Here is a 19,267-nt window from a genome sequence, read left to right on the forward strand (position 1 = left end):
CCCACCCTCCGCCGCTACGGTCCCAGTGGTTTCTTCCTCCTGTTAGGAGCCTTGACGCCGGAGGGGATAGTGGTAGGTGGGGAGGTCGAGTACAGAGGGTTCAGGCTGGGAGTCATGTCGGGTTGGAATGGGGGCTGCTGGGGAGCCACGCTCAAAAGCCGGGTCTCTGTAGGGGGGCAGAGTCAGAGAACCGGGACAATGAAGGCGGTGCTGAAGGGAGGGACTCTCAGGGATCGAGACAGGGCCCCCGCAGGTGGGATCGACCAGGGAGACAGAAAAGGAGAGCAGCGGGTGGAGGCGAAAGTAGGGCCGAGCAGAGAGTACTTTGGACAAAACCCGGACGCGGGGCACCCCGCAGCGTTCCAGACGCACCTGTTGGGAAGAAAGGAAGGGGCATCCCGGTGCTCGAGGGAAATCCAGTCCTGAGGGGCTGACTCTGACTCTTGGGATTCGGAGCCACCACCTCCTCCCTAGCTGCGGCCAAAACCTGGCAAGTGAGGGGGCGTGACCCTGGTGCTCAGGTTTCTTCCTCCTCACCTGGGCAAGGAGGGGTGGGGGCCGCGACTTCCGGTTCAGGTGAGTATCCCTTCGGTGACGTCAGGTCACCCTTGGCCACCCCTCCGATCTCGCCTCCCCCTGCCGCGCCCCCGACGCCCTACATATACTCAGGTACGCCCCACCTGTCCGCCTGCACCTGCCGGCTCACCTCCGAGCCGCCTCTGCCGCGCAGCGCAGCCTCGGCGGACAGCTCAGGAAACTTTGGGACTTGCCGGAGCCCAGCACCGCGCCCAGACGGCCCCTCCACCTTTTGTTTGGCTAGGGTCGCTGAGAGCGCCGGAGGGAACCGCCTGGACTTCGGGGACCGCTTTTGTCTGGAACCACCTCCCGGCGTAGCCTGTTCCCTCTGCCGCGAGGCCATCGCGTCACTGGAAGGGTTGATTTGTGTGTCTTCGGTGACAAGATTTACATTCACCTGGCCCAAACTCTTTTTGTCTTTTTGGGTGACTTGAAAACTCCACCTCAAGTTTTCTTTTGTGTGGCTGCCCCCCAAGCGTCTTCTGTTTTACTGTAGGGTCTCCTGCCTGGCGCCCCCAGTGTTTTCTGAGGGCGGAAATGGCCAACTCGGGCCTGCAGCTGCTGGGCTTCTCTATGGCTCTGTTGGGCTGGGTGGGTCTGGTGGCCTGCACCGCCATCCCGCAGTGGCAGATGAGCTCGTATGCGGGCGACAACATCATCACGGCCCAGGCCATGTACAAGGGGCTGTGGATGGACTGCGTCACGCAGAGCACTGGGATGATGAGCTGCAAAATGTACGACTCGGTGCTCGCCTTGTCTGGTAAGGCTGCGGGACCGACGGGGCGGACGCGCCCCGGACCCAGGTGGCGGGGGTGGCGCTCGTGGCAGGGCCGAGGCCCCACGGCTGGGCGCCTTGGGTTGCCGGGGAGCTGCGGGGCGAGGAAGTGGTCGGGTGGGGGCGGCGGGGCTGGGCGGGAGCGGGCCGGGGTTCTGGCTGCACGTGGGCGCGCACCTCGGCTGCCCGCGGTCCTCCTCCGCCCCCAACCCAGCCTCCTACCCGGCGCGGAACACTGGTACTTAGGCGGGGGCCGTCCCCTCCCCGATCCTTGGGCAGTCTACTGCCTCCGTCATCTCCCGCCCTTTACTCAAAAACGGGCCACGGGCGCGGGGCGCGCCGAGGGCCAAAGTGCGGTGCGGCTGTTCGGAGTGGGCCGCCGCCTGCGGCCTCTAATCTTATCGGCCGATTAGCCGAAGCCACAAACCCGGTGGCCTCGATAACAGGCTCAGAGCTAGGACGCCGGCCGGCGTGTGCGCTGCGCGGGGCTCGGGCCACTGTCTCCGCTTCTCCTCGTTGCCCCCATTCACCCTTCCCCCTATCCAGGGCAGTTTCACCGAAACCCTGGTGCCCCGGGCGGATCCTGGAGCCGAGAGGGCGGGGCGGGAGCAGGAAGGCCGAGCTGTCGGGAGGGGCGGGGACCTGCTCGCTGAGTCTGGGCCTTGGACACCTGGGGCCCCAGGCCGGCGGCAGAGGCGGGCGCCAGCCAGTTGAGGTCCAGGGGTTAGTGGGCGCGGCCAGCGGCACGAAGGCTGGAGCTGCCTGAGGGCCACATGCATTTCCAGCAATGACAGCGCCCCTTCCCCTCACCCGCAGCGGCCATGCAGGCCACTCGAGCCCTAATGGTGGTCTCCCTGGTGCTGGGCTTCCTGGCCATGTTTGTGGCCACGATGGGCATGAAGTGCACGCGCTGTGGGGGAGACGACAAAGTGAAGAAGGCCCGTATAGCCATGGGTGGAGGCATAATTTTCATCGTGGCAGGTGAGCCCCAGGATTCTCTCCCTTCTGGAAGGCGAAAGGCCGGGCAAGGTGCTGGTTTAGGGCCTCACCATACCGAAACCCTCATTCTCTCTCCAGGTCTTGCTGCCTTGGTAGCTTGCTCCTGGTATGGCCATCAGATTGTCACAGACTTTTATAACCCTTTGATCCCTACCAACATTAAGTAAGTCTGGGAGCCCTCCCTCCTAAGGGGACAGGTCTGGGGTCCTGGGACAGGGAGGGCAGAGGCAGGCCAGGGTTTCTAACCCCCCACCCCGCTCCCTTCTCTTCACAGGTATGAGTTTGGCCCTGCCATCTTTATTGGCTGGGCAGGGTCTGCCCTGGTCATCTTGGGAGGTGCACTGCTCTCCTGTTCCTGTCCTGGGAATGAGAGCAAGACTGGGTACCGTGCACCCCGCTCTTACCCTAAGCCCAACTCTGCCAAGGAGTACGTGTGACCCGGAATCTCCTCCTATGACCTGTGACCTGTGACCTCCTAGCCCCAGCCTGACAGGCTATGGGTGTGTCTGGATGCCCTAAAGGGCCTGGGGCTAGGGTCAGCCTGTGGGCAGGGTGCAGGACAAAGGCCTCCTGGTCACTTCGGCACGTCATGTATAGTCCTCTGGGGGTGGGGGGGATTGGTAGGAGAGACAAAAAGGGGCAGTGTGCTTTTTGTACAGTAATAAAAAATTCGTTTTGGGAAGTAGGCTTTTTTTCCTTCAGGGCCTCTGCTTTCCCCGTCTGGATCCTTGCAGGGAGCTTGGAACCTTAAGTACACTCCAGTTCAGAAAATGCAGAGAGTGCCCCAGTGGCTTGCATGGCCATTCCTGGCCCCCACTGACTCCACTGACAATTGACTAAAAGAGGCAGGTGCTTGTATCTCGACATCCATTCCCACCCCCGTCTTATTTAAATAGCTGCCGTGTTTCTTTTTTAATAAAAAAAATTTTATTAGGCATGGGGGTGTTCTACTCTCTCATGCTACCCTATGTCTTCATCCTACCTTCAGTCCTAATGAGACACTGCTTTCTGGCTCATGGGGTGGGGCTCCATAGACAAGGGGAACCAAGGTGGGGCAGGGATAAGGCCAGCACAAACAACAGAGATGGTTCTGGGCCCAAAGTCTTCCCGTGCCCCTTCCAATTACAGTCTAATAAAATTTGGCCAGTCAGATATCTAGGTCATCATCTGGGTCTTCTTGGTCCAGGTCATCATAAGCATCTGGCTCATAGAAGATGTGGCTGGTAGCCTGGCTTGGCCTAGGCCGCAGTAGAGCCTCCTGTCTGAGAAGGGAAGATTTGGTGCTGGTAAGGGTGGCTAACAGGTCCGGTCTGAATACTTTCTTCCAGGTGACTGTGACTCTCACTCAGCCAACCCCTCTTAGGCCTCTGTGTCATTTTCTTGGTCCAAGTCCCTTTCTCTGACGTCCAGGTTACAGCTGAAACACCACTCGATACTGGGATAGATATACTAGTACTGCTTCTGCTCTCCTAGTAAGTTCCTAGCAGCTTGAGGGCAAGAATCTTGTAGTCTTGCTTCATCCACCCACATACTGGGCACAGAACAGCAGGCATGTACTAAGCCCTTGTTAACCAACCTTTGCCACGCCCATATAGCTTTCTGTCCTCCTAGCACTGCTGCCTAGGGATAGGGCCACTTCCCAAGGGTCTGGTCTGACTCAGCCCAGGCCCAGGTTGCTCTGGGGACAAGTGGAGCTGGGACCTAAGGGAGAGGTAAGAGACATAAAGGCCCTCTGCCATTGTACGGGGTATATATGGTGGATAAAGAACTTGGACTTGTCTCTGGACTTCGGCCCCTATAAAGTCTGAGGCTAATCAATAACCTGCTGTCGCCCCACCTCTCCGCAGCCCAGATGCTGGGCTCTATATATGGATCCACGTACCCAGGTCCCAACCTTACTTTTCAGAGCTGAACTGGAAGGGCAGGGTCAGGTTATCTCTGGCTTCTCTCTCTTTCTTGGACAGGTGAAGGTTAAAGGTCAAATGAGCTGTGGGATCCACCTGTAGGTGCAAAGGATGCTGCCACTCTACCCCATCCCCAGAATCCCTGACCCCACCCCCAACCTCTGCAGCTTTTATTCTCTCCCCTTTTACCAGACCCTAAATTACATTTCCTTGTTCTGGCCCTGGCATTCTTAGATACCGGGGGTATATGAGGATCTGAGTGGGGCTGGGACTCTATGGAGGGCCCCTCTTGGAGATCCAGGCTGAAGTCTGGAAGGATGGAGAACCACTGAGTCTGGAGAGAAGAAAGAAAGGAATTTTTTTCATCTTACCGAAGAAACTAGAGAGGATCTAGGACTTTACATCCTCAGCCCCCAATCACCTATTTAACTGACTGCTTTCAGCCCATGCCCTCAACTTTTTCTTTACATTTTTTTTTTTTTTTTTCGAGACGGGGTCTAGCTCTATGGCCCAGGCTGGAGTGCAGTGGCACCATCTCGGCTCACTGCAACCTCCGGTCTCCCAGGTTCCAATGATTCTCCTCCCTCAGCCTCCTGGGTAGCTGGGATTATAGGCATGTGCTACCACACCCAGCTAACTTTTGTATTTTTAGTAGAAATGGGGTTTCGCTATGTCGGCCAGCTGGTCTCAAACTCCTGACCTCAGGTGATCTACTCATCTCGGCTTCCCAAAGTGCTGGGATTACAGGTGTGAGCCACCGTGCCCAGCCTCTATTTTATTTTCAAAAGTGAAAGCAAGTTTATTAAGAAGTAAAGGAATAAAAGAATGGCTACTCCTTAGGCAGAGCAGCCCCACAGACTCTTTTTGAGATGGAGTCTCACTCTGTCGCACAAGCTGGAGTGCAGTGGCATGATCTTGGCTAATCTCAACTTCCGCCTTCCAGGTTCAAGTGATTCTCCCACCTCAGCCTCCCAAATAGCTGGGACTACAGGCACCCACCACTACGACCGGCCTATTTTTGTATTTTTAGTAGAGATGGGATTTTGTCACGTTGGCAAGGTTGGTCTTGAACTCCTGACCTCAGGTGATCTGCCTGCCTCCGCCCCTCAAAGTGCTGGGATTGCAGGCATGAGTCACGGCGCCCAGCAAAACAGTCTTCTTATACCCCTTTGTTGAGGCTGGGAATGGGGTCAGACTTAACGAATCACTGGAACCTGGGAGACCCGGGGTTGCAGTGAGCTGAGACTGTGCCATTGCACTCCAGCCTGGGCCACAGAGCCAGACTCTGTCTCAAAAAAAAAAAAAAACCAAAAAACCCCTGCCTGATCTGGCTTTCCAGCCTGAAAATGGTGATAACAAAACAGTCTACCTTATGCCATAGCTGTGAAAATTAAATCAGGTAAGTGATAGAAAACACAGAGAAATACCCAATCAGCATTTTTGACAAAATGTCTCCTTGAGGGCTGGGCGCAGTGGCTCATGCCTATATTCCTAACACTTTGGGAGGCTGAGGTGGGAGGATAACTTGAGCCCAGGAGTTTGAGACTACCCTGGGCAACATGTTTTTAAAGTCTCCTCGAAGCATCAGCTTTTTCATTGTTCTTCCCATCATGCCACCCCTTTCTCTGCCCCCGATTTCCAGTCCTTTCCTGTTGGTTCTTCTGACCTGATCAGTTGGGCGCTGTCGGGGCCGCCGACACAAGATGCGGGCCGAAGCCTGGCCCATTATACCGCCCAGGGTCACCTCAGTCTGAGCAAGGCTGCTGAGAGCTCCCATGGGGCCTGGTCCATGAAGCTCTTCGTGTAGCAAGCCCAGCACATGCACCTTCCCCACTGGGGAGCCGTCACCTAGAGAAGGACAAGAAACACAGGATAGTAGGGAACATTCAGACTGGTGGCCTGGGATAAACTGTGGAGAGAAAAGGAGAGAGGTCCACATTCCATCACAGTGCTGCCAAAATCCTGACTTCCCTTGGCCAATCTCACTGTGGTGCTCTGAGCCTTCTCCAGCCCATACCTTTTTTTTTTTTTTTTTTTAATTTTTTTTAAGACGGGGTTTCACCATGTTGGTCAGGCTGGTCTTGAATTCCCGACCTCAGGTGATCTGCCCACCTTGGCCTCCAAAGTGCTTGGATTACAGGCGTGAGCCACCACGCCCGGCCAGCCCACACCTTAATATACTCTATTATCCCAATGTAAACCTGATCAAGACACCACTCTAACTCCAATCCTTTAGCAGCTCCTCAGCCTTCAGGATGGAATGAACACTTTCAGCAGGTGGTGTCCACTAACTTTCCAGCCTCATCTCTTACACATGGAAATACTTATAGTTTCTGGAACTTCCCAAGATCTCAGTCAGTGCCTTCAACTTTTTCCCTCCCCTTTTGGGAGCATTTAGAGTGTGTCAGGCACTATGCTAAACGCTTTAACACAATGTTTGGATCCTTACCAGGTGAAGCAATGAGAGATCAAGCAACTTAATACAAAGCTGGGCGTCTGCCTCCTAAGTCCATTTGAGTACCCACAGTGCATTTTTAGGTCAAACCATATAAAATTGATGATATTTGATATTTTTTTTTTTTGATATGAAGTCTTTCATCTCATTGCAGTGCAGTGGCACTATCTTGGCTCACTGCAACCTCCGCCTCCCAGGTTCAAGTGATTCTCCTGCCTCAGCCTCCTGAGTAGCTAGGATTACAGGTGTGCGCCACCACCCCCGGCTATTTTTTAGTATTTTTAGTAGGATAGGGTTTCACCATGTTGGGCAGACTGGTCTCCAACTCCTCACCTCAGGTGATCTATCTGCCTTGACCTCCCCAAGTGCTAGGATTACAGGCATGAGTCACTGTGCCCAGCCAATATTTGACAATTTGTGACCTAAGAAATGGCAATTTAGGGTGAAAGCACAGGCGCCGCTGCCTTAGGCAGCTCCCAGGCTCCTCACCTGCACGGTGCCCCCCCCCCCAAAAAAAAAAAGGCAAACAGCAATATAGTGATTCATCCTAATACTTCCCCTGTATCTTCCCCCAAAAAAGTGAAGCAATGAGAAATCAAGCAAGTTAATACAAATCTGGGCATCCGACTCCTAAGTCCATTCAAGTACCCACAGTGCCCTTGAGAGCTAGTCCCAGTGCCCTGCCCTGCAAAATTTGCCTGGCTGACCTATTGCTCTTCAAAAATACCCTTCTTTAAGGTACCCTGTGCATGTCCTATATCATTGTGGCCTTTATCAAACCATCTTGTTTACTTATCTCCATCTTTCATGGGACTTTGAGCTCCTGGAAGACAAGGATCCAGCAATAGTTAGTCTTTATTTTGCCATTATCTAGAATTGTACCTGACACATTGTATGCATTTACTATTTGTTAAATAAATAAATGAGTGAAGGAAACAAATAAGTAAAAAAAAGAACTTGGAGGAAAAAAGCAAATGGTAGATGGCATTACAGAGAAGTAAAAAAACAGACAAAAGGTCAAAAAGACGAAAAGTGGTCTGACTGAAAAATCCGGATGTTTCTTCTAGGGTAGAAAGGAAAAGGGGCACACTCCTTGGCAGAAGGAAATGTACGAGGGGAAACAACGAAGGAGGGGTCTCACCAGGAGGACAGGAGTCCTGATGGCTCACTGTATGCAGGGTCTGGCAGAGTGTGGTGCAGGGAAGATGAAGCAGCAGCCAGCTGAGTGAATCGAGAGCGATGGTGACAGGACCAAGATCTGTCCTATTGCACATGGCTCTCAAGGCTCCCAGTGGTCCCCCAGGAAGGGCTTCCCCAGTTTTTGACCAGTTGAGAGGATCTCTGAAGAAGTCATGGTAAACCAGCCTGCAAAGGGAAAACAGGAGACAGCATAATATTGTCCCTTCCCCCTCGGAGGATCAGAAATTTCATCCTCTGATCTTCATGGCTCTGTTTTCTCAATTTTCATGAACATCCTTAATACTAATGAAAGGTAATTACTGAAATAATATAGTGATTGAGAGCACAGATTTTGGTGTCTGACAGCCTGAGCTCCAAGCTTGACTTTGCTACTTGGCTAAAGTCAGCTAACTGATAAGTTACTTTATAAGACTCAGTTACTTCATTGGTAAAATGGAGATGCCAAACTCAAAGCATTCAGCACAGTGCTTGACACATACTATATGCTTGATAAATGCCAATTATCACCATTATCAAGTATTTCCTGAAGGGGCACCTAATTTTTTTTTTTTTTTTTTTGAGATGGAGTTTCTCTCTTGTTGCCCAGGCTGGAGTGCAATGGAGCAATCTTGGCTCACAGCAGCCTCTACCTTCCAGGTTCAAGCGATTCCCCTGCCTCAGCCCCTCAAAGTAGATGGGATTACAGGCACGAGCCATCACACCCAGCTAATTTTTGCATATTTAGTAGAGATGGAGTTTCTCCACATTGGTCAGGCTGGTCTCGAACTCCTGACCTCAGGTGATCCACCCGCCTTTCCTCCCAAAATGCTGGGATTACAGGCATGAGCCACTGTGCCCGGCCTTAATTTATCACTATGGATAAATAAAGAGAAAGCAGAGGACATGAGACTTGGTTCCTGCCTGTAGAACAGCTTAAAGAAAGTCAAGAATTAAGTCATGGAATACCAACTACAAAAAAAAAAAATAATAACAGCTCAGGAAAGGGAGACTGGCATAGGCTAGAAATCCTGTGAAAGCTTTGTGGTAACAGAACTTTTTCCCCAGATCCGTCTTTTCTATTTTCTGGTTTTCTTGTGGAATGCCAACGTAACCTACACCACCACCTCTATCACAACAATGGCTGATACAAAATTAGGAGCTCAACAATAGATGTAAACTACTATTATTATCCACTGAGTTGCCCCAACTAGGAAGTAAAAAGCACCCTACTAATGGTTCTTAATGTCTACTGATCAGGCACGGGGCTGGGTTTAGGTATTTCCTTATCTCTGTACTTTCTTCTCCCCCACATTAGTCAATAAATCCTGGATATTCTATCCACTAAAGTCCTCTACATTTGTTCTAAACTTTCCATCCCTACTACCTATTCCTTAAGCCAGGCCTCTATTACTTCCTACCATTATTCCCTAAAATTCATTAGGGAGGTGCGTCTTATTCACTGCTGTCTCCACTATCTTGCATAGCACGTAGTTTACAGTTGGTGCTCAGTACACATGGACCTTAATGAGCCAACCCGGATTAAGAAATTACTACAATAGCCTTCCCACAAGTTCTCCCAGTCTCCAGGCTATTTCTCTCTCAATTTCTATGATCTTTGCTTTGGATTACCCAAATACTCATCACTCCTCTTACTAATTCTTGTGTCCTTAAAGACCCATATCCGTTTCTTAAATGAATATTTAAGAAACTGCCACTATATAGGAGGTTCTGCGCTTGTTGTAAACAAATTTCCTTAGCAACAGAGGTCTCAAATCTATTCCAACTTGTACTTACCGATTATTGATATCGGAGTCAAAACCTTCACGAAACTCTTCCTCGCTTACTTCACAGCCCAAGATATGCACTTGCTCCCCACTAAGGTAGAGATGAGGGGGGACTGTCAGAGTGGGCACAAGCTCCCTTTCCAGGGTAGGCCGGGGAGACACCATGGGATACTCACCATAGTGCAGATTTCTTGACAAGCGCCTTCAACAGACTGCGCCCCTCCCACTCCACGGAATCTGCAGAGCGAGGGACGGATAAAGCGTGAGAGCGACAGATGGAGAGCCCGTCGCGATCTCCACACTTAGCCTGTGACCCATGGCCCTTCCTCCCCACTTCCGTCCCTCAGCCAGGCCCAGAACCACCCAGTGCCTCTGGCTCTCACCCCGAAGCAGCACCAGGCCGCCCAGAGCCAACAGCGAGTCCAACATCTCCAACTCGCGTCAGGTCCCTGCTCTGGCGCCCTCTGATAGCGTCATAACCCACTGCCCCAACCCTGGGGTGAAAGGGCGGGGCACCCAGGAGTCCTCCCACCATTAAGACCTAACATAGTCTGGAGAAGCGATTATGTTCAATATTTCCAGGGGGACGCCCCTCCCCGAGCCGTGGCGCACAGTCGTAGGTACAACGAGCCCGTCTACATTTTCAGTGTGACCGGGGCAGGAAGAGCAGTTAGGGCAGTTGTCAGTGGGAGGAGGGGGAGCCACAAGCCCCCCGCGAGGGTCCTAACCGCAGGGCCACGTGATGTTACTCCGCCCCGCCCACGCAGTTTGAGGCGGGACCTGCTTTGCCTCAGGCCCCGCCCCGTGGACACCTTCCGCGCGTGCGCCATACTGCAGTCTCGTTCGGCTTGCTCCTGGCCTTCCTTATACCTACCCCCATAGACCGCGCAGGGGGAACTTAGCCCTGGTGAAGCGAATACACGTCACCACCGGAAGTAGTGTCAAAGGGGAAGAGGAGGGGGAAGACAGGAGGAGGGAGTCCTTTGGGCGGTAAAATGGCGCCTGTCAGAGTGGGAAACCCAGCTGCAGAGGCTGCAGCCCCGCTCCCCAGCGGCTAAAGGACCCCCGAACTCGGGGAGGGGGAAGCCGCTCCGGCCCAGCGCTCCGCGCCCTTCGGCTCCCCCTCCCCCTCCCCCTCCTTCCCTGCTCCTCAGCTCTGCAGGCCCGTTCTCCGTCGCGGCCCTTAGCGCGCCGCTGCCCCCGCCCGCTCCGTTCCTGCGGGTAGCCCCCTAGCGCGCCTGCGCAGCGGGCCACTCTCCGCTTTTCCCCCTTCCCCTCCCCCTCCCTTTTCCCTCCCTCCCTTTTCCTTGGCCCCCTCCCCCACAGCCCCCTCCCCCAATTATCCTTTCCCTTCTCTTCTGGTCTCGGAGGACCCCATCCTAGCCCGACCTGTCTCGGCCGGCAACCTCCCCGAAGCCGTCGGTGCCACTCCCAGCCCATGTGGGCCCCCGCGGGCTGCCCACGCTTGCCCCCCAGCTCCTGGTTCCGCTGGGCTTTCCCCTAGCCCGCGGTGGCTTTCTGAGCCGCCCGCTCCGTGCCCCTCTCTGCAGCCTCTCTTGCCACTCGGGGCCCCCGTTCCCCCTCCCGGCGGCGGGGGGCTGCCCCCGGGGGGCTGGCGGAGCTGGGCCGCGGGGGCCCCGGGGCCGGCGGTGCCGGGGTCATCGGGATGATGCGGACGCAGTGTCTGCTGGGGCTGCGCACGTTCGTGGCCTTCGCCGCCAAGCTCTGGAGCTTCTTCATTTACCTTTTACGGAGGCAGATCCGCACGGTGAGCCAGGGTGGGCGCTGGCGGTGTTGGGGACCTCTGTCCGCGGTGCTCACAGGTTTTCAGTGTGTCGGGCCTCTGTTTGGGCCTAGGAAGGGAGTCCTGGCGGGTGCTTTTCTCGCTAGAGAATTAAGGAACCCTAAGCGGGGCTTGGGCTGGGGAGGAGGGAGACCCTTGTAATAGAACCAAGACCTTGGGGGTTTTGATGGGGGCTAAATGGAACAGGATTTGGCAACTCTTGGGGGCTAAGGTGGTGGGTGGGGCGCTCTTTAAGAAAGCGGGAGTTGTTGCTAAAGAAACCGAGAGGCGCGGAACACCTGTTTGATGGCAGCCAGGTCTGTTGATGTGGCCTTGTGAAAGACTCTATTTGGAACCTCGGTGTGTGTTTGGTCCCATAACAAGGCAGAGACCGACTTGTGTGTCAAGGGTGGAGGTGGGTGTGAATGTATATATTACAAACAGGGACTGGAACTTGGGAAAATCCTGGGTGTGAAGGAGAAACTCCTGCGGTTCCCATTAAGAGAACTCCAAAAAGGCTGTGAAAATGTATTTCATAGTGTGAATATTGGTATCTGGATTTGAGGACGAAAGCAGATGTTTTAATGATGGGCCTCTTTAATTGTGGGAGGGAGTTCAAGGTGGGTGCTGTGCCCACCATTAAAGTCTGGGTGTCCCTGTCAGAGGGCAGCGTTGGTCAGTTGTAGGGCTTGAATCTGAGGGCATGTTTGCTTCTCCAGGAGACCGTAGCATTCTGAGGGATACTGTCTGGATGCACCCAAACATCTCTGGGTCCTTTAGGGTCCTTTCCCCTTAGATTTTCTCCAAGGTCAGAGCTCCTTCAGCTAACAGCACCTAATGAATGTGTTCTTGTGGTCTCATCACCACCAGGGAGAATCCTCAGAAGGAGCCTGGGGAGAACTTAGTAAGCGGGGTCAGAGGTTCTGGGTCTGTACTTTGGTCTGTACTCCTCAGTACAGTTTGAAAGAAAAAAACTAGGTTGGGGTGACCTGGTGTCCAGGAAATTTCCAGAAAGCCCTGAGTGGTGGTGGTGGTTGACTTAACTGATTTGGGAGAATGGGTCTGGCCTTGGGTTCATTCTCTCCTTTACCAGTCTACTTCCACTTACTGATTTAGGGTTCGAACAGTTCAGGATGGTTGTGGCTCTAGGCAGCAGCGCTATTCCCCTGAGAGAAGAGCTAGGTGCCAAGAAAAATTTAGGGTCATAGCTGCTGAGATCTGTGTGGGCTTAGCTCCTGGGGTTTTCTTTTCTTTTCTGAGATGGTGTCTCTTTCACCCAGGCTGGAGTGCAGTGGTGTGATCTTGGCTTACTGCACCCTCCACCTCTTGGGTTCAGGCGATTCTCCTGCTTCAGCCTCCTGAGTAGCTGGGATTACAGGTGGCCACCACCACACCTGGCTAATTTTTTATATTTTTAGTAGAGATGTGGTTTCACCATGTTGGCCACGCTGGTCTAGAACTCCTGACCTCAAGTGATCCACCTGCCTCAGCCTCCCAAAGTACTTAGATTAAGCCACTGTGCCTGGCCTCCTGGGGTTTTCTTTATGGGTTGACTGCTTCTTCTCTGTGTGACCTTCTCGCTCTAACACATCAGTTTTCTGGGCACATGGAGTGGTGCTTCAGCTCATCCACAGGTTAGTTATTTCCAGAATTCCTCTCTTTTGGGCAGCACTGACCCCACAGCCTTTTGTCCTCCCCTCCCATCCAATCTGGTTTCTTTCCCCACCCCCTTTCTGGCAGATGCTTGGAGCATTCCCTGCATGCCCAGTATATGCAACCCGAGATAGCAAGGCTGGACACCCGAGCTGTTTCAGACCTCATCATGGCCCAGGGAGAAAAGAAGGGCAGATCTTGACTGGCGGGGAGCCCTTTGGTTTACAAGGGAGAGCCTGGTTCTTGTGTGCCTTGGGGCCTAGGGATGCACTGAGGAGGGTTTCTGCCTTTGAGGAAAAGTGTGGAGGAGGGAATTGCCAGGCTTCAAATGGGGTTATTTGTGTATTAGGATATAGGAGTCCCTAGGGAAAGCTTGGAGAAGCTGAGGTGGTGACGTCCTTGTCCCTTATTCACCTCTCACTTACAGCCCTGAGTTCACTCTGGCCTCCAAACCCTGCCAGTCAGCCTGGCAGGGGCTATCCAGTGTTCTTTGCCTCACCCGAGGTACCAGGATAAGGAGGCTGTTCAGAGGGCTGAGGTTCCCTGAACTTGTGACTTGGCTAGGAGAGACAGAAGTGGACAGGTGGCTGGTTAAAATAAGCGTGGTGGCTTCTAGCCAGGGGAACTTAGCTGACCTGACAACCTCTGGATTCCCTCATTCTATATTCCCATTAAAGACCCAGGGATCTCCTACCCTGACTCCTACTCCCTGTGCACTAGGGAATCTGAGGCTCTCAGTTCCCAATGTGAGATGATGGTAGTTGCTACAAATAATTCTTGGGGTGAAGGTTGTGTTGTGGGGGCGGGGGGAGGGGGCGGGTCGTATGTTTCTTTGTTCAGCTTAGCAGGATACTACCATAGTTAGGAGGGCAGGTTTGACCGGGTGTGGTGGCTCATGCCTGTAATCCCAACACTTTGGGAGGCTGAGGCAGGTGGATCATGAGGTCAGAAGTTTGAGACCAGCCTGGCCAATATGGTGAAACCCTATCTCTACTAAAAATACAAAAATGAGCTGGGCATGGTGGTGGACACCTGTAGTACCAGTTGCTCAGGAGGCTGAAGGAGGTGAATCATTTGAACCTGGGAGGCGGAGGTTGCAGTGAGCCGAGATCACACCAGTGTACTCCAGCCTGAGCAACAGAGCGAGACTCTGTCTCAAAAAAAAACACAAAAAAACAAAAAAGAGGGCAGGTTCTTGGGTTGGACTGCATTGGTACAATCCTGGTTCTATCACTTCATTGATTCTACTAATATTAACTAACCACCTTTGCTACAGTGTTCTAGGCACTGGGAATACAGCCATGATCTAGATAAAATCATGTTCTCATAGAGTTTCCATTTTAATCAGGGAGACAAACAACTTAAGATAATCCCTATCTGTGTAGCCTTGGTCTCTTTACCTTAAAACAGGGATAATAGTAGTATCAGGGTTGTTTTGAGGATTAGATGAAATAATCCTAAGTCACATACCCAGTACCTGTGGTAAATGTTCAATCTGTGCTACCTGTTACTGTTACTGGGGAAGACTTCCTTGTCAAGGGTTCCAATTCTCTTTTGTGTTATTTCTAGGTAATTCAGTACCAAACTGTTCGATATGATATCCTACCCTTATCTCCTGTGTCCCGGAATCGGCTAGGTAAGTATGTGGTCGTAAGCCTCCTTTAAGGTGAAGTAGGGGCCAGCTCTGGGCCAGAGGTTGGTCAATATTATTCCTTCTCATTGTGGTTCAGCCCAGGTGAAGAGGAAGATCCTGGTGCTAGATCTGGATGAGACACTTATTCACTCCCACCATGATGGGGTCCTGAGGCCCACAGTCCGGCCTGGGACGCCTCCTGACTTCATCCTCAAGGTGTGTGGCGGTAGGGAGTGATGAAATGGTTACATCTGTTACTCTGCCCAGACCTGGACTCCCTTTCCCAGTCCCAGAGTTTCCATCCCCTGGCACCGGTGTCAGCCTGGAGGAGGGAAGCAGGTGGGTGAGGTGTTTTCCAGGCCTGGGTTGTGGTCGTCAGGATTTCCCCCAGCCCATCTTGTTCCTCTATAGGTGGTAATAGACAAACATCCTGTCCGGTTTTTTGTACATAAGAGGCCTCATGTGGATTTCTTCTTGGAAGTGGTGAGTTTGGGGAGCTAAAGGGAGCTCTGTGATGAAGGAATGGTTTTAGGGCTCTGGAAATTCAGAGGATTTGGAGGAAAGGATGAAGAGAAATGGCTAAGAGCAGTTTTTGAGAGGGGAGGCTGTGGGATGTAGGGGAGTGGCTTTCAGTACTTGGGGTTCATTTGTTGTGCTGATGTAACTCTTCCACAGGCTTCTTTCTCTCTTGTTATTACATTTCCAAATCTTTTTTTTTTTTTTTTTTTGAGACAGAGTTTCGCTCTTGTTACCCAGGCTGGAGTGCAATGGCGCGATCTCGGCTCACCGCAACCTCCACCTCCTGGGTTCAGGCAATTCTCCTGCCTCAGCCTCCCGAGTAGCTGGGACTACAGGCACGCGCCACCACGCCCAGCTAATTTTTGTATTTTTAGTAGAGACGGGGTTTCACCATGTTGACCAGGATGGTCTCGATCTCTTGACCTCGTGATCCACCCGCCTCGGCCTCCCAAAGTGCTGGGATTACAGGCTTGAGCCACCGCGCCCGGCCCTTTCCAAATCTTAAGAGTGTAGGATGCCTAACACTGAGTTTGGAGGTTTGGACTGGGGGTTCAGAATTTCATGTCCTCAGAGACATCTGATGTCGATGGAATGCCTGAAGGACTATGCTGTTGCCTTTCTGAAAGATAACTGTATATCTAAAAGAATGATCACCTTGTATGGCATTGTCCTCTTCCCCAATCTGTTTCAGGTGAGCCAGTGGTACGAGCTGGTGGTGTTTACAGCAAGCATGGAGATCTATGGCTCTGCTGTGGCAGATAAACTGGACAATAGCAGAAGCATCCTTAAGAGGCGATACTACAGACAGGTAAGCTAGAATCCCGGTCTAAGAGTGTGGCTTGGGAGGGAGGCCACCAGGGATGGATCTGGGTTTGAGGAAATGATCCTCGAAAGGGTGTGGGGGAGGCCTATTACATAATCCCCTGTCTTCCAGCACTGCACTTTGGAGTTGGGCAGCTACATCAAGGACCTCTCTGTGGTTCACAGTGACCTCTCCAGCATTGTGATCCTGGATAACTCCCCAGGGGCTTACAGGAGCCATCCAGGTATGGGGAAGAGGGGGAGTCTGGCAGGACCAGAACATGGTTCTGAGAAGGTATTTTTTCAGGAGACCTGGGCCTTGGTCTCTGAGAGCTAGGATTCCCTAGTTTATCCCTAGTTTGCTGTAAGTCCAAATGCAAGTTATTTTCCTATTTCAAATGAGATATCATATATGTCCATTTCATAAGTCAGATTTCTCATATCATTTTTTTCTTTTTTAAAATTTATTTATTTTTTGAGATAGGGTCTTACTCTGTTGTTGCCCAGGCTGGAGTGCAGTGTCATGATCATAGCTCACGCACTGCAGCCTTGTTCTCCCAGGCTCAAGTGAGTCTTCTGCCTCAGCCTCCTCAGTAGTTGGGACTATAGGTGTGTACCACCATGCCCAGCTAATTTTTTGATTTTTTTTTTTTTTTTTGAAATGGAGTCTTGCACTGTTGCCCAGGCTAGAGTACAGTGGTGCGATCTCGGCTCCCTGCAACCTCCACCTCCCGGGTTCAAGCGATACTCCTGCCTCAGCCTCTTGAGTAGCTGGGATTACAAGTGCCCACCACCACACCCAGCTAATTTTTTTGTGTTTTTAAGTAGAGGCAGGGTTTCACCATGTTGGTCAGGCTGGTCTCAAACTCCTGACCTCGTGATTTGCTCGCCTTGGCCTCCCAAAGTGCTGGGATTACAGGTGTGAGCCACCACGCCTGGCCAATTTTTTGATTTTTAGTAGAGATGAGATCTCGTTATGTTGCCCAGGGTGGACTCCAACTCCTGAGCTCAGGTGATCCTCTCATCTTGGCCTCTCAAAGTGTTGGGATTATAGGTGTGAGCCACTGTGCCAGGCCAAGTGTGTGTTTCAAGTGAGGTACAATGGCAGTAAGTTTGACTAGAAGCATCAATAAATATGAGATCTGGTGATTAAAACTTCATTTTAGGCCGGGCATGGTGGCTTGCGCTTCTTTTCATCAGCACTTTGGGAGGCTGAGGCAGGCGGATCACCTGAGGTCAGTAGTTCCAAACCAGGCTGGCCAACATGGTGAAATCCCATCTCTACTACAAATATAAAAATTAGCCAGGTGTGGTGGCAGGCACCTGTAATCCCAGCTACTTGGAAGACTGAGGTAGGAGAATTGCTTGAACACAGGAGGTGGGGGTTGCAGTTAACTGTGATTGCGCCATTGCGCTCCATCCTAGTGGAGAAGAGTGAGACTGAGTCTTAAAAAAATAAATCAAAAAACTTAATTTTATTTTGGAGCATAAATCAGGAAAGTTTTACTTAGGTTGTTGACTTCCGGTAGTGGGAGGTATATATTTTTAAGTAATAATTCCTCCTTCCCTCCAGTAAGAGGAAAACACCCAGTCTCCCTTCAATTCTGTTTCTTCTTATCTGCATTTTCACTACCTACCCTAGACAATGCCATCCCCATCAAATCCTGGTTCAGTGACCCCAGCGACACAGCCCTTCTCAACCTGCTCCCGATGCTGGATGCCCTCAGGTAAGGGAAGTGGGCTCTGGACACTTGGATTTCTGAGGAAAGGAGGAGGTGGGAGATCCTAAGAGGGAATAAAAAACATTTGTCCTGTTTTACTTAGCTCTCTTCCCTTAAGAATTTAACATTTGAGGCCGGGTGTGGTGGCTCACGCCTGTAATCCCAGCACTTTGGGAGGCCGAGGCGGGTGGATCACGAGGTCGAGAGATCGAGACCACCCTGGTCAACAAGGTGAAACCTTGTCTCTACTAAAAATACAAAAAATTAGCTGGGCATGATGGTGCGTGCCTGTAGTCCCAGCTACTCAGGAGGCTGAGGCAGGAGAATTGCTTGAACCCAGGAGGTGGAGGTTGCGGTGAGCCGAGATCGTGCCATTGCACTCCAGTCTGGGCAACAACAGCGAAACTCCGTCTCAAAAAAAAAAAAAAAAAAAAGAATTTAACATTTGGACCCAGGTCTTCTTACTTCAAAGCTCATCACTTTAGTAGGCTGTGGGCAAATTGGACCTACCTAATCATGTGAATATGGTGATTATATATGCCCCACCTCTCCAGTGATGCACTTTAGTGTTATGAGGGTATCAATATAAGGAACTCTACCTATGCAAGTTATTGTCGTTGTCGTCCCAGGTTCACCGCTGATGTCCGTTCAGTGCTGAGCCGAAACCTTCACCAACACAGGCTCTGGTGACAGCTGCTCCCCCTCCACCTGAGTTGGGGTGGGGGGGTAAGGGAGGGCGAGCCCTTGGGATGCCGTCTGATGCCCTGTCCAATGTGAGGACTGCCTGGGCAGGGTCTGCCCGTCCCACCCCTCACTGCCCTTGGGAGCCCTACACTCCACTTGGAGTCTGGATGGACACATGGGCCGGGAGCTCTGAAGCAGCCTCACTCTAACTTCGTGTTCACACTCCGTGGAAACCCCAGACTGGGACGCAGGCGGAGGCCTAGGAGAGCTGAAACAGTGTTTGTGGTGGAGAGGCAGGACTGGCCAGAGTGACAGACATACGGTGATCCAGGAGGCTCAAAGAGAAGCCAAGTCAGCTTTGTTGTGATTTGATTTTTTTTTAAACTCTTGTACAAAACTGATCTAATTCTTCACTCCTGCTCCAAGGGCTGGGCTGTGGGTGGGATACCGGGATTTTGGGCCACTGGTTTTTCCCTCAATTTGTCCCCCCTTTACTCTCGTATTTTTCTCTCCTCAGACTCCCTCAGACCTGTAACCAGCTTTGTCTCTTTTTTTCCTTTCCTCTCTTTTAAACCATGCATTATAACTTTGAAACCAAAGCAGCCCATAGGTCCTTCTCTGGGGTTTTGGGAAGTGAGGGGAGGGCACTTTGTTCACATACACCCTGTCTCCAGGGCAGAGGGGGAAAGAGCCTGCTGCTGGACTAGAGGGCAGGGGGAAAGGTGGTGTTGAGCATGGGAATGTAATAATAGTGAATGTGGACACCAGATGCTTTGGCGGGAAGGGCCGAGTGACAGGATG

General features: G+C 52.1%; 3 protein-coding genes across 8 annotated transcripts; 2 read left to right on the top strand and 1 right to left on the bottom strand.

The window, feature by feature from the left end:
* Nucleotides 1-3,035, top strand: CLDN7 (claudin 7). 3 transcript variants are annotated; one of them, XM_032280552.1, is made up of 5 exons: nucleotides 1-72; nucleotides 821-1,336; nucleotides 2,168-2,332; nucleotides 2,429-2,513; nucleotides 2,625-2,914. In XM_032280552.1, the coding sequence occupies exons 2-5, from the start codon at nucleotides 1,114-1,116 to the stop codon at nucleotides 2,785-2,787; spliced, it is 636 nt and encodes a 211-aa protein (XP_032136443.1). In that variant the 5' UTR covers nucleotides 1-72; nucleotides 821-1,113; the 3' UTR covers nucleotides 2,788-2,914. The 3 variants fall into 3 exon arrangements, with proteins under 3 accessions (XP_032136443.1, XP_032136444.1, XP_032136442.1); XM_032280553.1 differs by lacking the exon at nucleotides 1-72 and adding an exon at nucleotides 652-669; XM_032280551.1 differs by lacking the exon at nucleotides 1-72 and having other exon boundaries at nucleotides 677-1,336; nucleotides 2,625-3,035.
* A 223-nt stretch (nucleotides 3,036-3,258) lies between these two features.
* ELP5 (elongator acetyltransferase complex subunit 5) lies at nucleotides 3,259-10,637 on the bottom strand. 3 transcript variants are annotated; one of them, XM_032280539.1, is made up of 9 exons: nucleotides 10,547-10,637; nucleotides 10,056-10,166; nucleotides 9,849-9,909; nucleotides 9,683-9,763; nucleotides 7,851-8,074; nucleotides 5,921-6,102; nucleotides 4,493-4,588; nucleotides 4,250-4,350; nucleotides 3,259-3,612 (listed from the first exon to the last, which is right to left on the bottom strand). In XM_032280539.1, the coding sequence occupies exons 2-9, from the start codon at nucleotides 10,099-10,101 to the stop codon at nucleotides 3,498-3,500; spliced, it is 906 nt and encodes a 301-aa protein (XP_032136430.1). In that variant the 5' UTR covers nucleotides 10,102-10,166; nucleotides 10,547-10,637; the 3' UTR covers nucleotides 3,259-3,497. The 3 variants fall into 3 exon arrangements, with proteins under 3 accessions (XP_032136430.1, XP_032136431.1, XP_032136432.1); XM_032280540.1 differs by lacking the exon at nucleotides 10,547-10,637 and having other exon boundaries at nucleotides 5,921-6,103; nucleotides 7,855-8,074; nucleotides 10,056-10,408; XM_032280541.1 differs by lacking the exons at nucleotides 9,683-9,763; nucleotides 10,547-10,637 and having other exon boundaries at nucleotides 10,056-10,408.
* On the top strand, nucleotides 10,632-19,065 carry CTDNEP1 (CTD nuclear envelope phosphatase 1). Of its 2 annotated transcripts, XM_032280548.1 has the most exons (9): nucleotides 10,632-11,440; nucleotides 14,678-14,744; nucleotides 14,839-14,957; nucleotides 15,153-15,224; nucleotides 15,952-16,068; nucleotides 16,195-16,306; nucleotides 17,704-17,788; nucleotides 18,412-18,468; nucleotides 18,706-19,065. In XM_032280548.1, coding segments are annotated over exons 1-9 (732 nt in total). In that variant the 5' UTR covers nucleotides 10,632-11,338; the 3' UTR covers nucleotides 18,707-19,065. The 2 variants fall into 2 exon arrangements, with proteins under 2 accessions (XP_032136439.1, XP_032136438.1); XM_032280547.1 differs by having other exon boundaries at nucleotides 18,412-19,065.
* Nucleotides 19,066-19,267: the final 202 nt, after the last annotated feature.

This window comes from Sapajus apella, unplaced genomic scaffold (assembly GCF_009761245.1).
Source record: "Sapajus apella isolate SASKATOON/1434 unplaced genomic scaffold, GSC_monkey_1.0 scaffold12, whole genome shotgun sequence".
Lineage (NCBI taxonomy): Eukaryota > Metazoa > Chordata > Mammalia > Primates > Cebidae > Sapajus > Sapajus apella.

What these genes read in the sequence shown, in the direction of transcription:
- CLDN7 (XM_032280552.1), top strand. Translation starts at nt 1,114, where the DNA reads ATGGCCAACTCGGGCCTGCAGCTGCTGGGCTTCTCTATGGCTCTGTTG. An exon ending in CTCGGTGCTCGCCTTGTCTG is followed by an intron (nt 1,337 to 2,167) that starts GTAAGGCTGCGG and finishes CCTCACCCGCAG; the next exon opens with CGGCCATGCAGGCCACTCGA. An exon ending in TTGATCCCTACCAACATTAA is followed by an intron (nt 2,514 to 2,624) that starts GTAAGTCTGGGA and finishes TTCTCTTCACAG; the next exon opens with GTATGAGTTTGGCCCTGCCA.
- ELP5 (XM_032280539.1), bottom strand. Translation starts at nt 10,101, where the DNA reads ATGTTGGACTCGCTGTTGGCTCTGGGCGGCCTGGTGCTGCTTCGGG. An exon ending in GACTCCGATATCAATAATCG is followed by an intron (nt 8,075 to 9,682) that starts GTAAGTACAAGT and finishes TTCCCTTTGCAG; the next exon opens with GCTGGTTTACCATGACTTCT. An exon ending in TTCCAGTTCAGCTCTGAAAA is followed by an intron (nt 3,613 to 4,249) that starts GTAAGGTTGGGA and finishes TTCCCTTCTCAG; the next exon opens with ACAGGAGGCTCTACTGCGGC.
- CTDNEP1 (XM_032280547.1), top strand. Translation starts at nt 11,339, where the DNA reads ATGATGCGGACGCAGTGTCTGCTGGGGCTGCGCACGTTCGTGGCCTTC. An exon ending in TGGATTTCTTCTTGGAAGTG is followed by an intron (nt 15,225 to 15,951) that starts GTGAGTTTGGGG and finishes AATCTGTTTCAG; the next exon opens with GTGAGCCAGTGGTACGAGCT. An exon ending in GGCTTACAGGAGCCATCCAG is followed by an intron (nt 16,307 to 17,703) that starts GTATGGGGAAGA and finishes TACCTACCCTAG; the next exon opens with ACAATGCCATCCCCATCAAA.